General features: G+C 36.0%; 1 protein-coding gene across 1 annotated transcript; it reads left to right on the top strand.

Moving 5' to 3' along the window:
• The first annotated feature begins 1612 nt into the window (after positions 1-1612).
• Positions 1613-15454, top strand: LOC125261958 (cell wall protein DAN4-like). The gene is made up of 8 exons (XM_048180536.1): positions 1613-1802; positions 3954-4751; positions 11412-11678; positions 11848-12129; positions 13299-13556; positions 13674-13940; positions 14124-14221; positions 14436-15454. The coding sequence occupies exons 1-8, from the start codon at positions 1772-1774 to the stop codon at positions 14517-14519; spliced, it is 2085 nt and encodes a 694-aa protein (XP_048036493.1). The 5' UTR covers positions 1613-1771; the 3' UTR covers positions 14520-15454.
• Positions 15455-15762: the final 308 nt, after the last annotated feature.

The following is a 15762-nucleotide window of genomic DNA, read 5'->3' as shown; positions in this document are numbered from 1 at the left end:
TATTCCTGTGGGCGGAGGTTAGTCAAAAAACTTTTACACTTAATTAACTCTTTTTGTCCCAAGAGACACAAGGTTCAGGAATCCACAGAAGTTTAAATGTATTAATGACACAACAGTCTGAATTAATCAACATTTTACTACTTAATTAACTCTTTTTGTCCCATATGAGACACAAGGTTGCAGGACACAGAAGTTCTCCAGGAGCAGACCTGTGTAGATGTTAATGTTATATCAAATGTTTCAATTGAAATCACTATTATGGTGATCAGTGTTTGCTTTAGTTGGGCTCTGTCCCTTGACTTTTCAGCATTGCTTTTTTTTGTCTACTGTAATTGTGTGTCTATAAGACATTTTCTATGATAAGAAAATCTGATCAAGTATTGATGGTTGTTTTAGAGTCTAAAGTTCTTATTATAGCTTTAAAACACTCTTGCAATTGTACTGTAAAAAAGCTAGGGCTTTATCACAAGTTAACACTATTGGAAAACGCACTGTAAACAAACATCATGTTGTATTTCTACAGTGTATAAGTACAATGAAGATGCTGTAGAGATTTTTGATACATTTCATCTGTGCTGCTGAACTTATTTTTGGTTCACTTTTAGCAGTTTGTGTTGGTTTCCTTTTTATTATTTGTAGAGCATGTTTTGTATGTCTGTGCATCATTAGGTGATGCTTATAAGAAAATACAATCTTGTGGTTCATGATAATTATGTATTATTGTATGTATTTCAACAGTTGCTTCCTTATTGTGAAATCTCCATCTACAATCAGTTATGAATATGGAAGCATTCATGCTCAAGCTAAAAATAGTTAGACTAAATTAAGAATATGAATATTCCATATTCCAGCTCATCACCATTTTAACAAATGTTTTCATTTGAGACACTCCTGACTTGGTTAGATCAAGAATTCAATAATGAATATTTAATGTCCAAAATCCCAAGCAAATGTATACTGATCACCATTATGGTGACTTTGAAACAATGACAGTGGTGAGAAATTGATTTCTAACAGTGCACCGTTAAAGACAACTGATATTAGCATCATTTTGTGTTGATTCACATTAATTTCTAAGAAAATGTCCATACTGTAACAACAACTAAAATAAAAGTCTAGGGTCAAGAGCCCAACTGAAGCAAACACTGATCACTATGGTGATCACTATGGTGACATTCAATAAAACATCAACATCTAAACCTCTGTTAATTCTCAATAAGAACTTCTGTAAACACTTGACAGAATTACAGTCATTCTGGTTAGTAATAAGTGATGCTGGTAATGCTGTTTGTGGAGTTTAATCAGATCTAGATTCAGTTGATTTTATCTGATGTAGCTGGAAGTCAGTTGTAGTTCTTGTGTTTCTGCTCGTCTCCTTTTTCTGTGAATCTGATTGTTGACAGCAGGTGTTCATCACTAATGCTCAATTACCACTCTGGTCTTGATTGGTCTTGGTCTTGGTCTTAGTCGTGGAGGTCTGGTCTTAAATACAACTCTGACATTTTCACATGTTTCAGTTAGTCCATAGTCCAGCTATTTGCAAATGACGTCAATGGAAATGTTGAGGTTTTCTATGCAAAGTCACTGTGTGAATAGGATGTTGTTAGAGATGGGACAGTAGAGCACAGAATCACAACAGGACGATCAGTGGACAGGAGAGTATCGCAGATAGAGTATCTTAATCTGAAGAGTCCAGTTTGTCTAGGTGTAGTACATTTCCCATCGTGACCTGAGATTGACAACCAGCGAATCGTCAAGAAGCAGATGTGAGATGAACGCACTGTGGCTGCCACTTCTCCTAAGTAAGTCTGTAAACTAACAGAAGCCTTTATAGCTAACATGCATAAGCCTATATTTGCTGAGAGGATACACACATACACTACAGGTCAAAAGCTTGGAATAATTCAGAACTTTTCTCTTCACCAGTGCTGGATTTATTTAATCAAAATACAGTAAAAACAGTATTATTGTGAAATGTGTTTACAATTTAAAAATGTATTTGATGCAAAGCTGATTTACTCATTACTCCAGTCTTCAGTGTCACATGATCCTTCAGAAATCATTCTAATATGAAGATTTGCTGCTCAAGAACATTTATGATTATTATCAATGTTGAAAACAGTTGTGCTGTTTCATATTTTTGAAGTCTTTTGAATGTTTTTTGAACAAGTCTTAAAAAACATTTCAAAAACATTAAAAAAAAAGTTAATTATTCAAAGGTTTGACCAGTAATGTATATATATAATGCTTTTTTGAGGAATATTAAATATCAAGAGGACATCTTGCATGTTAAGACTTTTGTAAGGTTACAAGTACATTTATTCATTTACAATCATGTGTGGACAGTCGTGCAACTGTTCCTCTTTAAATTCAGTTTGCATTTACATCCTCAAAAGCTAAAAAGTTTGCATAACTAAACCTAAATAATTTGCATTGTAACACAGTAACATGTGTAAATGGTGAATCATTAACAGTTTTGTAAGCTTCAAATGTTCTTTGTTGCAACTGTCTAATGCCAACTTTCACTTTTATTGAAGATAAAATCTCTGAATGTATTTCTGGATATTTTACCTGGATACTAAGGCAAACTTACTTAACCCTCTGGTGCCCTTCGGTTACTTTTAACAAAAAAATATATATATGTTTCGATTTTTTTAAGAAAAATTATGTCATCAAAATGCTATGACACTTGGTGACTTTTGTGGCACTTGCTATATGAACAATTGTAGACACGATTCGAAAAGGTTAAATGGTCTTAAAAGACAGTCACACTTGTATTTCTCACGGTCACAAATAAGATCCATAGAAATTAATGGGAAATACGAAAATATAGAGAATTTTTGTGGGGTACAATCTACAAATCAGCTTTAATGAAGGAAAAAAGCACAGCAATGATTTTAATTGAAACAATATTAGAAAAAACATGTATGCATTAATTGTATTGTATTGTAAAAATTGTGGAACCAAATGATAAGAAACCTCATACAATGGAGTTAAATCAAATTTTTATTATGAATTATTTAAATAAAGTGAAATAAAGTGAAAATCATCTATAAATCACTTTTTTAGAGTAAAATTCCCCCAAAATACAAATTATTAACTTGTTCCCCGCCAGTATTTTTGATAATTGTAACAAAACGTTCATGGCCGGCAGAATATTTTGTTGTATAAATATATACAATATATCAGAAGGAAGAGCAGAGCTTCTCATTTTATACAAACAAAAACATTTTATTCAAGCTTCATGCATTCTTGAATGTGGTTGTTTTCGTTAAAAAAAAGCAACATTTTGAGCACAAAGCTTAGAAAATCGTGTGTTTTTTTTAAAAAGACTCTTGATTTATGTGCTGTTAAATGTTTGATGATTACATTAGCTTACATCTGCTATCCGCTCCTTCTAGTTTACACAAATCTTCTTCTTCACTTGTTGAATCCAGAGATGTTGTACTATTCCAGATGATGTAAAGTAAAACAGTGAAAACATTAGTGGTTGCCGTTTTGCACTGCTTCGAGAAGCTTCGAAACCTTTGCAAATCTTTCGTTTCGACTCCTCTTTAGGAGTGCGTATGAAACTGCTTTTGAAAAGTAAATTAATTCCAGTAAACAAGGCTTTATTATGTCATAACGGCTTCAAAATGGTTCGCCATTAGGGAACGATCATGAACCAGTGTCTATATGATTTTTACCCAAACTCAGATCAGTTTTATAAAGTTGTAAACATTTGTGATGACATTTTTATAATAAAAAGGAGAGAATAGTTAATTGTCTGACTAGCCATACCCTTTAGAGTTAAAAAAAACATTATTGAAAAAAGTTACATTTGAGGTATTCAGACATTTTTGACTGGGAGGAGTATGAGTGTGATCCCTAAATGAGGAGCACCAGAGGGTTAAGAGAAATATTATTTTTGAGATGTATGCAAATGTCATGACAACTTAATTGTTCACATTCAGGCTCAGTCATATGGGCAGAGGAGGATTATTTTCATATTTCCCCCAATGCCACATGGGACAGCTACACTTTCCCTGACCGAAATGCCACATGGGATGAGGCCAGGGACCACTGCCAGAAATGTTTCAAAGAACTGACGACCATCACCAGTGGAAACGTCCACCTCATTGTGCGGAAGAACGCCTCTTTGAACTACTGGACCGGGCTCCGCAGGAGTTACAATGGCACCGTCTCATGGTCCAAATGGTCCAATGAGGATCCCGTTACATATCAGAATTGGTACCCTGGTCATCCTGTGCCAAATAAAGTAAAGGAAAAGATGACTGTATGTTTCTCAACTACAGAAACTCCACTGAGCACCTTAATAACTACTACAACGTCAACCCCAGTGACCTCAACACAAACCTCTACAGTAACTACTCCAGTAACCTCTCCTTCTAACAAAACAGATGGAACGTGTCCTATACTGACTGAGATCCTTGAATGCTTAAATATGGTATGTAATATGACATATAATGAACTTAAAGATGCAGTGCATAAGTACACGTATGCGATACCCCAGGCTGTCACCCCTAACACCACAACATATAGCACCACCCCTCATGCCACCACATTTAGCACAGCCTTTAATACCACAACAAATGGCTCCACGACTGAGAGCACCACAGCCAGCAACTGCATCCTCGTGGACAAGCCGGATTCTGAAGTGTACATCGATGATGCTTGCGTGGTCCTGTTCAGCTATGGCATGTGGAAAGAAGTAAAATGCACTGAAAGTCATCCCTTTATCTGTTATGATGGTAAGGTCTTTGTTTTAGAGCACAGTGTCGTGTTTTTAGTGCTACTGCAAGTCATATGATTTCAATAAATTAGGTTTATCATAACTGATAACTGATTCACTGCTGTGGGCAGATCTCTTGTGAAGCCATGAATCACACAAATTCACTGAGAGATCGCCCCCCAGTGGTGAACCACTGAACTAATGTCTATGGTTTATGTCTTATTTCTGATCAGTTTTAAAAAATTGTAGACCTTTTAATGAGACATTTGTATAATTAAAAAGAATAACCGTAGTTAATACTAATAGTCTCTTATTGGCTTGTTTAGCTGAGCCATCCATAGAACAAGCAAAACAAGCCCTTAAATTAATAAAAAGAATGCATATTATACAGACACTTAATATTTAATGATTAGTTAACTACATTTGATAGATTATGCTCTCGATAAAACATATGCAATTGGTTTTTAAACATATGCAATTGGTTTTTGGCTGTAGTTTTCCATTTTGACCAGCAGGTGTCACCAGCATGTGTTGCTTTGAAACAGTGAATCATTTTGCAAAGCAGTTGGTTCAATTGATTCGAAGATTTGAAAAGCTTAGTTTCTACCATAACTAGGACCGGTCTAAAAGCATTCTATAAATGTTGCTTGAAAACATAACATAGTAAGTTTTTAACTTGGAAGATATGAGTTAATCTGACAATTGACTATTCTTTATCATGTGATCACATTTCCTTTTGATGTTCTTGCCATAACAAACAAAGTTAGAATAACAAGAGAAAAAACTAACATCAAAAGCTCAAGAAATCACACAAACACTAATCACCATAATGGCGAGTTCGAACAAAACATTTTCAACATCCTCATCAAAATGTTAATTCTCATGTTAATTCTCAATAAGATTTTTGTGCATATTTGACAGAAATAAAGTCAGCCTTGTTAGTAAAAGTGAAGCTGGTAACGCTGTTTGTTGAGTTGTTTAATGACGTTGGAGCCTGATATCAATCAAACATTAGGCTTAGATATCAACGATTTTCATTTTCAATCAAAATTTGACATCTGACCGACTTTGGAGTCTATGTCCAGTGCCTGTTGGAAATGTTAGGAAATAATGTTCTAACAATGTTAACAATTAACATTTTTAGAATATTAGACTGTTATCATACCTTATCTTTTTACTTCAGATTTTTTCCGACTAAATCAGATACAAGTAAAATGTTTTGCAATGTAACCGCAGTCATTTCGGAATACATGCGATTTTTACGTCACTTGAGATTAACATTCTTCACGATTCCGCACTCATGGGAGTCTATTCAAAGATTTTACATAACCAACATTATCAAGGGCAAAAGTTAGTCAGTGGAAGGGCATGTAAGGGGACCCGCGGTGTATGTAGATAGAAAATACTCATTCTAAGGAAATAAAAACATAGCGGTTCATTATGTAAGGTCTTTATACACCTCTGAAAACATAGTTATGTATATTATATTGCATTTCTGTCAATAGATCCTTCTACATATTACACACTGGACCTTTAGTGGTAAAAGACCTTTAGTGGACTTTGTGGTAAAAACCTGGCAACCCTGTTTGTATCGTTCTTTTGCGCATGCGGGTCAGTTTAGAACCATAATCTGTTCACACTGGAAATCTGATAATGGCCACATTTATTAGGAACCTTGAAAAAGTTCCTCTGGTGTGATAGGCCCTATAGAAGAACCTTTTTGGTTCCCCAAAACACACTTCTTTATTGGCAATTGATGGTTCCATGATGAACCACAAAACATTTATATTGCACAAAAGGTTCTTATACAGTGGAAAAATCTTCTTTGCATTATTAAAATGTTCTTCACAGTGAGACAAAAATGGTTATTTGAAGAACTGTTCACTGAAAGTTTCCTTGGGGAACCAAAAATGGCATCAAACCTACTTTTGGAACCTTTACTTTTAATTTTTAAGTTTTTGCTGATATATATATATTGTACTTATCTGTCCACAGAACGTTTTTATGGGCAAATAAACATTTCCAATGTGACCAAGAACACAGGTTAATCTGAGCTGGAGTGAGGCTCCTGGAAACATCACTCACTACAGAGTGAAAATCACTGGGAAACAGGCAAACAAGACATTTAACAATGAAAAGACTAAACTGTATACAGAAATACAAGATCTGGTCCCGGGAAATCTGTACAGTGTTCAGGTGTTTCCTGTGAAATGTGGCAGGGATCTCAATCCGCAGAATATATCCTTCTACACTGGTAAGTAGACTTAGGACTTCAGTGTGCACAAGTACAGCACAAGTAAGGGATAATGTAATCTATCCACTTGAGATTGCTTTATGATAAAGACGAGCAGGCTGTGCATTATCTCACTTATTACATGGCTACTCAATCAATAAATAATTGCACAGACATGGTAATTATATATATATATATATATATATATATATATATATATATATACAGTGGGTACGGAAAGTATTCAGACCCCCTTAAATTTTCCACTCTTTGTTATATTGCAGCCATTTGCTAAAATCATTTAAGTTAAATTTTTTTCCTCATTAACGTACACACAGCACCCCATATTAACAGAAAAACACAGAATTGTTGACATTTTTGCAGATTTATTAAAATAAGAAAAACTGAAATATCACATGGTCCTAAGTATTCAGACCCTTTGCTCAGTATTTAGTAGAAGCACCCTTTTGATCTAATACAGCCATGAGTCTTTTTGGGAAAGATGCAACAAGTTTTTCAACACCTGGATTTGGGGATCCTCTGCCATTCCTCCTTGCAGATCCTCTCCAGTTCTGTCAGGTTGGATGGTAAACGTTGGTGGATAGCCATTTTTAGGTCTCTCCAGAGATGCTCAATTGGGTTTAAGTCAGGGCTCTGGCTGGGCCATTCAAGAACAGTCACAGGAGTTGTTGTGAAGCCACTCCTTCATTATTTTAGCTGTGTGCTTAGGGTCATTGTTCTTGTTGGAAGGTAAACCTTCGGCCCAGTCTGAGGTCCTGAGCATCTGGAGAAGGTTTTCGTCCAGGGTATCCCTGTACTTGGCTGCATTCATCTTTCCCTCGATTGCAACCAGTCGTCCTGTCCCTGCAGCTGAAAAACACCCCCACAGCATGATGCTGCCTCCACCATGCTTCACTGTTGAGGACTGTATTGGACAGGTGATGAGCAGTGCCTGGTTTTCTCCACACATACCGCTTAGAATTAAGGCCAAAATGTTCTATCTTGGTCTCATCAGACCAGAGAATCTTATTTCTCACCATCTTGGAGTCCTTCAGGTGTTTTTTAGCAAACTCCATGCAGGGCTTTCATGTGTTTTGCACTGAGGAGAGGCTTCCGTCGGGCCACTCTGCCATAAAGCCTCCGACTGGTGGAGGTCTGCAGTGATGGTTGACTTTCTACAACTTTCTACAACTTTCTCCCATCTCCCGACTGCATCTCTGGAGCTCAGCCACAGTGATCTTTGGGTTCTTCTTTACCTCTCACACCAAGGCTCTTCTACCCCCGATAGCTCAGTTTGGCCGGACGGCCAGCTCTAGGAAGGGTTCTGGTCGTCCCAAACGTCTTCCGTTTAAGGATTATGGAGGCCACTGTGCTCTTAGGAACCTTAAGTGCAGCAGAAATTTTTTTGTTACCATGGCCAGATCTGTGCCTTGCCACAATTCTGTCTCTGAGCTCTTCAGGCAGTTCCTTTGACCTCATGATTCTCATTTGCTCTGACATGCACTGTGAGCTGTAAGGTCTTATATAGACAGGTGTGTGGCTTTCCTAATCAAGTCCAATCAGTATAATCAAACACAGCTGGACTCAAATGAAGGTGTAGAACCATCTCAAGGATGATCAGAAGAAATGGACAGCACCTGAGTTAAATATATGAGTGTCACAGCAACGGGTCTGAATACTTAGGACCATGTGATATTTCAGTGTTTTATTTTTTAATAAATCTGCAAAAATGTCAACAATTCTGTGTTTTTCTGTCAGTATGGGGTGCTGTGTGTACATTAATGAGGAAAAAAATGAACTTAAATGATTTTAGCAAATGGCTGCAAATATAACAAAGAGTGAAAAATGTTAAGGGGTCTGAATACTTTCCGTACCCACTGTGTATATATATATATATATATATATAGAATTCTACCTGCAATCATCAAGAAAATAGCCCATTACAATGTTCAAAACAGTCAAGCAATATTAATACCAAATCTGTTGAAGGCACCATGGGCCTCATTTATAAAAGATAAATATACACACAGATTTCGTCCATGCTAAAATCCACTTTCAGATTTATAAAAACAGCCTTTGACGTGGAAAAGTGCACCACAGCCGCCGCGTTCATTCCGTAAGTAGAATAGGGAAGGCGTAGGACTTACAGCGTAAGCTTTTTGAAGAATACTGAAAGCGGAAGAACGTGCAAAGGCGATCATTTGTGTTTATAAAGCATATAAAGTTGTATTTTTTTTCGAAAATGACTGATCGTTTCTCTAGATAAGATGCTTATTCCTTGTCTGGTATCGTTTAAAGCCCTTTGAAGCTGCACTGAAACTGTAATTTTGATCTTTAACCGTCTGGAGGCCACTATAAGGAGAAAAATCCTGGAATGTTTTCATCAAAAACCTTAATTTCTTTTTGACTAAAGAAAGAAAGACATGAACATCTTAGATGACATGGGGTGAGTAAATTATCAGGAACATTTTATTTGAAATCCTTTAATTTACTAACTCCCCTGACTGCTTTGTCGGACAAAATGGTCGATTCGGCATTATGATTGGTTAGATCGCCTGTCAATCAAACTCCCGGCGAAGGGTCGAACCATTCAGCTGTGTGTAACGGAGGCCAGCTAGTAGTTGCTGTGCGAGTAAACCTCACTCCTCTGATCTCAGAGATGCTCTAGCGACTGAAGCTAGAGGTTGCAGCCTTTAGCCTCCTTGTTAGAGCGTCCGACTCCCACGCCGGAGACGCAGGTTCGAGACCCGCGCAGAGCGGGTGAGAAGGACCTGGGTTAGAGGGGTTACATTGGTGCCGTGACCCGGATGGGAGTGAGGTTTAGGGGGGTGAGTGTAACGGAGGCCAGCTAGTAGTTGCTGTGCGATTAAACCTCACTCCTCTGATCTCAAGAGATGCTCTAGCGACTGAAGCTAGAGGTTGCAGCCTTTAGCCTCCTTGTTAGAGCGTCCGACTCCCACGCCGGAGACCCAGGTTCGAGACCCGCGCAGAGCGGGGTGAAGGACCTGGGTTAGAGGGGTTACATGTGCACAATTTCAAGATCATTTGCGATTTATAGATTTCATAGTAACAGTATCGTTTACCTTTGTTCATCTTCGGAACACAAATTAAAATATTTTTGATAAAATCCGATGGCTCAGTGATGCCTGCATTGACAGCAAGATAATTAACACTTTCAGATGCAGAAAGCTACTAAAGACATATTTAAAACTGTTCATGTGACTACAGTGGTTGAACCTTAATGTTATGAAGCGACAAGAATACTTTTTGTGCATCAAAAAACAACAACAAAATAACGACTTTATTCAACAATATCTTGTGATGGGCAATTTCAAAACACTGCTTCATGAAGCTTCGAAGCTTTACAAATCTTTTGATTCGATTCAGTGTTTCAGAGCGTGTATCACATTACCAAAGTCACGAGATTTCAGTAAACGAGGCTTCATAAGAGTTTTGAAATTTCAATGGTTCACCACTGGGGGGCGTGACTTTGGCAGTTTAATGCACACTCCAAACGACTGATTCGAAACCAAAGATTAGTAAAGCTTCGAAGCTTCATGAAGCAGTGTTTTGAAATTGACCATCACTAGATATTGTTGAATAAAGTCGTTATTTTGTTGTTTTGGTGCACAAAAATATCCTCGTGGCTTTATAATATTAATATTGAACCACTGTACTCACATGAACCAATGATTTAAATATGTTTTTAGTACCTTTATGGATCTTGAGAGAGGAAATGTCATTGCTCCCTATGAAGGCCTCATGGAGCCGTCGGATTTCAACTAAAATATCTTAATTTGTGTTCCGAAGATTAACGAAGGTCTTTCGGGTGTGGAACGGCATGAGGGCGAGTAATAAATGACAGAATTCTCATTTTTGGGTGAACTAATTCTTTTATCTTATTTTAGAGGTCATCTATAGAAGGTTTACATGCATCCAAGGAAAAAGCAGCTTAATAAAACATTCAGCCTCCGAGCCCCTCCCTACTGAGAGATTACTCCGTTCTGATTGGTCAGATGGCCCAATCTGTTGTGATTGGTCGTCCGCTTACAGCAAGGGTCACAAACAAAACTATATCTGAATTTCAGCTCTTCCATAGCACTTTAAACACAGTGATACAAACAGTAACAGTGAAGACCATACACTGGTGTTATGCAAATTTGTTACAAACCTATAGATTTGAGCACACCGAAATTTCCTGACTCGTTTCCGGCAGTTCAGAATCACTTTTTAGGAGACAACAATCTTATCTTTGAAACAGACCTTTTGCATTCACATATTACATGAAATGTATAATGAAGCATAATGAGGTGCTTTAATACTGTAAATCCATATACCATTCTGCAGTCCTATGCCGTGGATTGTTTTTAATCAACACAATGCACAAAACGATTACTTTATTAGTTTTCAGTATAGTGACTGATGAACAGAATGTCTCTCTTTCAGTGCCATCTGCTGTTGAAAATCTGACAGTAGTGAGCGTGATGACTGAAAGCATCTTACTCACCTGGAGTAAACCAGTAGGAGACAGTGACTTCTATTCAGTAGAGTACAGGAAGCAGAATGAAACCCGTACTCAAAAAAGCAAATGCAAGGACAGCAACGAGTGCAATGTTACAGGTCTTTCTCCAGGATTTGAGTATAATTTCACAGTTAAAGCTATAGTGAATGACAATATTGAAGGAGTGTCGAGCAGCGTTTCTGATTACACCAGTAAGTGCAGAAAGTTTCATACTTGATTGTATCATGAAAGAACATCAATAGCTATGTTTCCAGTTGCAAATGTAACTTTATTATGTGCAAAATTAGAATATCAACAAACTGATGTTGACTAAAACTACATGTTTTTGGTAGACTAACTGCTTTTGTGGGTATTTTTCAGAGCCTTCAAAGGTTGTAAACCTAACATCAACAAATGATAACAACACATTCATTAAAGCCTCTTGGAAGCTTCTTGCTGGTAACCATTCAGGGTACCGCTATTGTCTTTATGAAAGCACTACCTGTACTACCTGTGAGAATGCAACAAACTGCAACACTACAACAAGGGAATCAATAGAAGAGGGTGGTAAAACAGATGGCACCAAGTATTGCCTGTGTGTGGCAGCACTAACAAACAATGACATCCTATCAGGAGAAATGGTTGGAATCCCAGCATACACACGTGAGTCTCATGCTCACTTATTACATTAAGGCAATTTCATATCATGCATATAAAGCTCACAAAGCTCAGTGTTTGTGATGAAGTTGAAAGTAAGTTGAAAATAAAAAAGGTAATTGAAACTTTTTATCTCGCAATTTGGAATTTTTTTCTTGCAATTTTTGAGTTTATATTGCACAGTTCACTTTTTTTTTGCAATTGCAGTTTGGACTTTATAATTTGCAGTTGTGAGTTTAAATCTCACAATTCTCACAATTAAAAAGAGGAGAAATTACAATATTTTAACTTAAATTTTTTTCAAACTTTTTTTTTCTCAGAATGGTGCGTTTATATCTCACAATTCAAACGTTATAACTTGCAGTTGTGAGATTATATCGCACAATTCTGACTTTTTTCTTGCAAGTTTATATCAGACCTTATTTCTTACAATTTTGAGTTTATAATTTAGACTTTTTCCTCAGAATTGCTAGTTTATATAATTTAGACAACTTGCTGTTGTGTTTAAATCTAATTTCTGGAAAAAATAAGTCAGAATTGCAAAATATAACCTTAAAATAAAAAAAGGTAATTATGACTTTTTTTAATCTCACAATTCAAATTTTTTTTTTCATAATTCAGATTTTATAGCTTGCAGTTGTGAGTTTATATCGCACAATTCTGACTTTTTTCTCGCAATTGCAAGTTTATATCTTGCGATCTGGACTTTATTTCATGCAATTTTGAGTTTATCTCTCCTTTTTTCTCAGAATTGCTAGTTTATATCTCATAATTCGGACTTTATAACTCTCAGTTGTGAGTTTAAATCTAATTTCTGAAAAAGTCAGAATTGCAAAATATAAACTTAAAAAAGGTAATTGGGACTTTTTATCTTAAAATTTGGACTTTATAGAGTTTATAACTCACAATTCTGAGACGTCTGAAGAAAAAAAAAAAAAACGATTGCAAGCAAAAAAGTCTTAATGTGCAAAAGAAAAAGTCAAAATTACTTTTTTATTTTATTCTGTGGCGGAAACAAGCTTCTATAAACAACTGAAGAAGTTTTTAGGAGTGAAAAGTAGTCCAAATGACTGCTTGATTTTGTTCAAGCCAGCAATCAACAATGTTGTCGCCTACCATTTCCTAAATTCTGACAGACTGCCTGTTTTCTTCTCTCTTTTTTTTTTTTTATGCAGGCCCGAAAACTGTGATCCTCTCTTTGGATGTCACAAGCAAATCCATAACAGCCAGCTGGACAATACATGGGAATTATGAAAAATTCAATGTGACGATTGAAACAACTCAAATCTCTCCAAACTATTTTAACTTTGCCACTACTAATGACTTGAATTACACTTTCCGTGGCCTGATGGCAGCAGTGAATTACACCGTTACAGTTGTCACTCTTAATGGTGACCTGGAAAGTAAACCTGCTACAAAGTCAAAGTACACCGGTGAGTAATTAATACGTTGCGATTGCTATTTTTATACCATTTGTCTAGAAGCTTCAAATGACTATCTTCATCAGCTTTTCAGTTCAACTATATAACATCTCACATTTCAATCCACAGTCCCTGTTAGTCCTAGTTGGGTAAATGCCACCTCTGACAAAACTAACATAAAAGTAACCTGGGGAGCTCCAGAAGACTCAAAGAATGCCTCGATTGACTATTCTGTGCAGTATGGCACTGCTTTCTGGAAAGAACATTCTGAAATGACAACAGATAAAACAAGCATCAGCTTTACTAATTTAAAACCAGGAACAAAATATGACTTTAATGTCAGTGTTGTGGCTGGAAATTTGACAAGTTTTCCAGTCAACGCTTCTGCAAAAACAGGTAAAGAGACTACATTTTGTTTATAAAGCAAACATTTGGCTTTTTTATACATCTTTTGGGTATCATAACTGTGATATTTTAACAAGTTATTAAAATGATCTGCTTTGCTGAGACATGTCTTTTGAGATTATAAGAATGTTTTTGAATATCTCTTGTTTTAAATCTGTCTTTGTTTGTTTCCAGAGCCTGAGAAGAAGACACTGATCCTCACAATGTTGTGCTCCTCTCAAACGCCACTTCAGTGTGAAAGAAATGATACTCAGACTGATCTATTAAAACAGGTGAAGAGATGTTCGACTTTACACTAACAGAATTATCATTAAATGAATGTACATTAGAAATAAAGATGACAACTGAAGTTAGATTACGATTAATATTATGGAAGTCATTTGCACTATTGATAAATGCTAGTACGGATTATGTAAACCTTTAAGGCTCAATTTAAAAACAAAAGATTCAAGTGAAATAAACTAAAATTTCCATTCTGTCTTTCAGCTGAACATAACATTTACTAATGAATTTGAAGACTTGGTCCACTGGAAGCTGAAGTGGGTGGAGAGGAAGGTGAACAGTCCTTAAAGCAAACGCTGGGTTTATAAAAACAGATGGATATAGAAGCAGTCAACATTTATTGTGATTCATTTCTTATCAAATATTTGTATGATTTCTATTTAACGCAGACTCTCTGTTCTTTGAATCCCTATGGATACGATCATTACGTCATAAAAACATACTGTGTGTTTTTACATTTACTCATCCAAGATAATTTCAGATAATTTTTTGTATGCCATACAAGATTCTGCTCCATTTTAAGTTGAAATGACTTGATTTGATTATACTTAAAAACTTAAGACAGCAAGTTGACATTTTTTTATAGTAGCTAACATGAAAAAACTATTACTGAAAAAATAATACTGAAATGTTGTGTGATTTGTTTTGTTTTCTGATCGTGATTTCGGATTATGTTGTTTAGCAGACACTTTTAAGCTTTTCTTGAAAGATGCTCTCAGTAGTTTGGGTTCTCATTGGTTTTTAATTGCATTTTTTTTCTTTTCACAAAATGCAGACCTGTGTACTGTGAATATTGTGGTGTGATGATAATTTACTGTAGTCGAGGGAGATATAATTCATTTGTGTAACACTGTAACATTTAATCATTTTTGTCAGTGACATTTGTTATAGCTGCATGTGAATTGCAGTTTTAATTTTTATGGTGGAATTTTTACTGTTACTATTTTAGATTTTTTCGGGGATTGGTTTCATTATAAATAAATCTATTCCACATGCATTTGACAGCTTCATTTCACTACATTATACAAGTTCTCAGCATAATTACTGTCCTTCAGACACGCCAAATAATATGCACTGCAAAAAGGGATTTTCTTACTTTCCGTCTAGTTTTCCATTACAAATATCATAATTGCATTGTTGTTTATTGCATCACATCTTTTCAAAATGTACTATAAATAAAATATGAGGCTGCTAGCACAGAAATGTCTATATTCTCTATGACTGTCTCTATGACAAAATATATACATTCATTCATTATATATATACAGTACAAAAAATACTGTACATGTATGCAGTAGATTTTATTATTCACTCGAAATGCACTAAAATAGTGCACTCTAAAAAGTGCTGGGTTGAAAATAACCCAAGTTGGTTTAAATATGTACAAACTCGGCGGTTGGGTTAAATGTTTGCCCAATCTGCTGGCACAAAAATGGCATGTTTTTGCTCACACCCAAATAAAGGCAAATTTAACAAGCTATAATAAATGATCTGTGCATGGGGTATTTGGAGCTGAAACTTCACAGACACA

Source organism: Megalobrama amblycephala, unplaced genomic scaffold (genome assembly GCF_018812025.1).
Source record: "Megalobrama amblycephala isolate DHTTF-2021 unplaced genomic scaffold, ASM1881202v1 scaffold537, whole genome shotgun sequence".
Classification (NCBI taxonomy): Eukaryota; Metazoa; Chordata; class Actinopteri; order Cypriniformes; family Xenocyprididae; genus Megalobrama; species Megalobrama amblycephala.
Note: the sequence above shows the minus strand (reverse complement) of the source record. Positions and strands in the feature narration are given on the sequence as shown.

Bases quoted from the DNA above. Each gene is read 5' to 3' on its own strand.
- LOC125261958 (XM_048180536.1), top strand. From the start codon at position 1,772: ATGAACGCACTGTGGCTGCCACTTCTCCTAA. The intron at 1,803-3,953 runs GTAAGTCTGTAA...GTTCACATTCAG, and splicing joins GTGGCTGCCACTTCTCCTAA to GCTCAGTCATATGGGCAGAG. The intron at 4,752-11,411 runs GTAAGGTCTTTG...TCTCTCTTTCAG, and splicing joins TCCCTTTATCTGTTATGATG to TGCCATCTGCTGTTGAAAAT.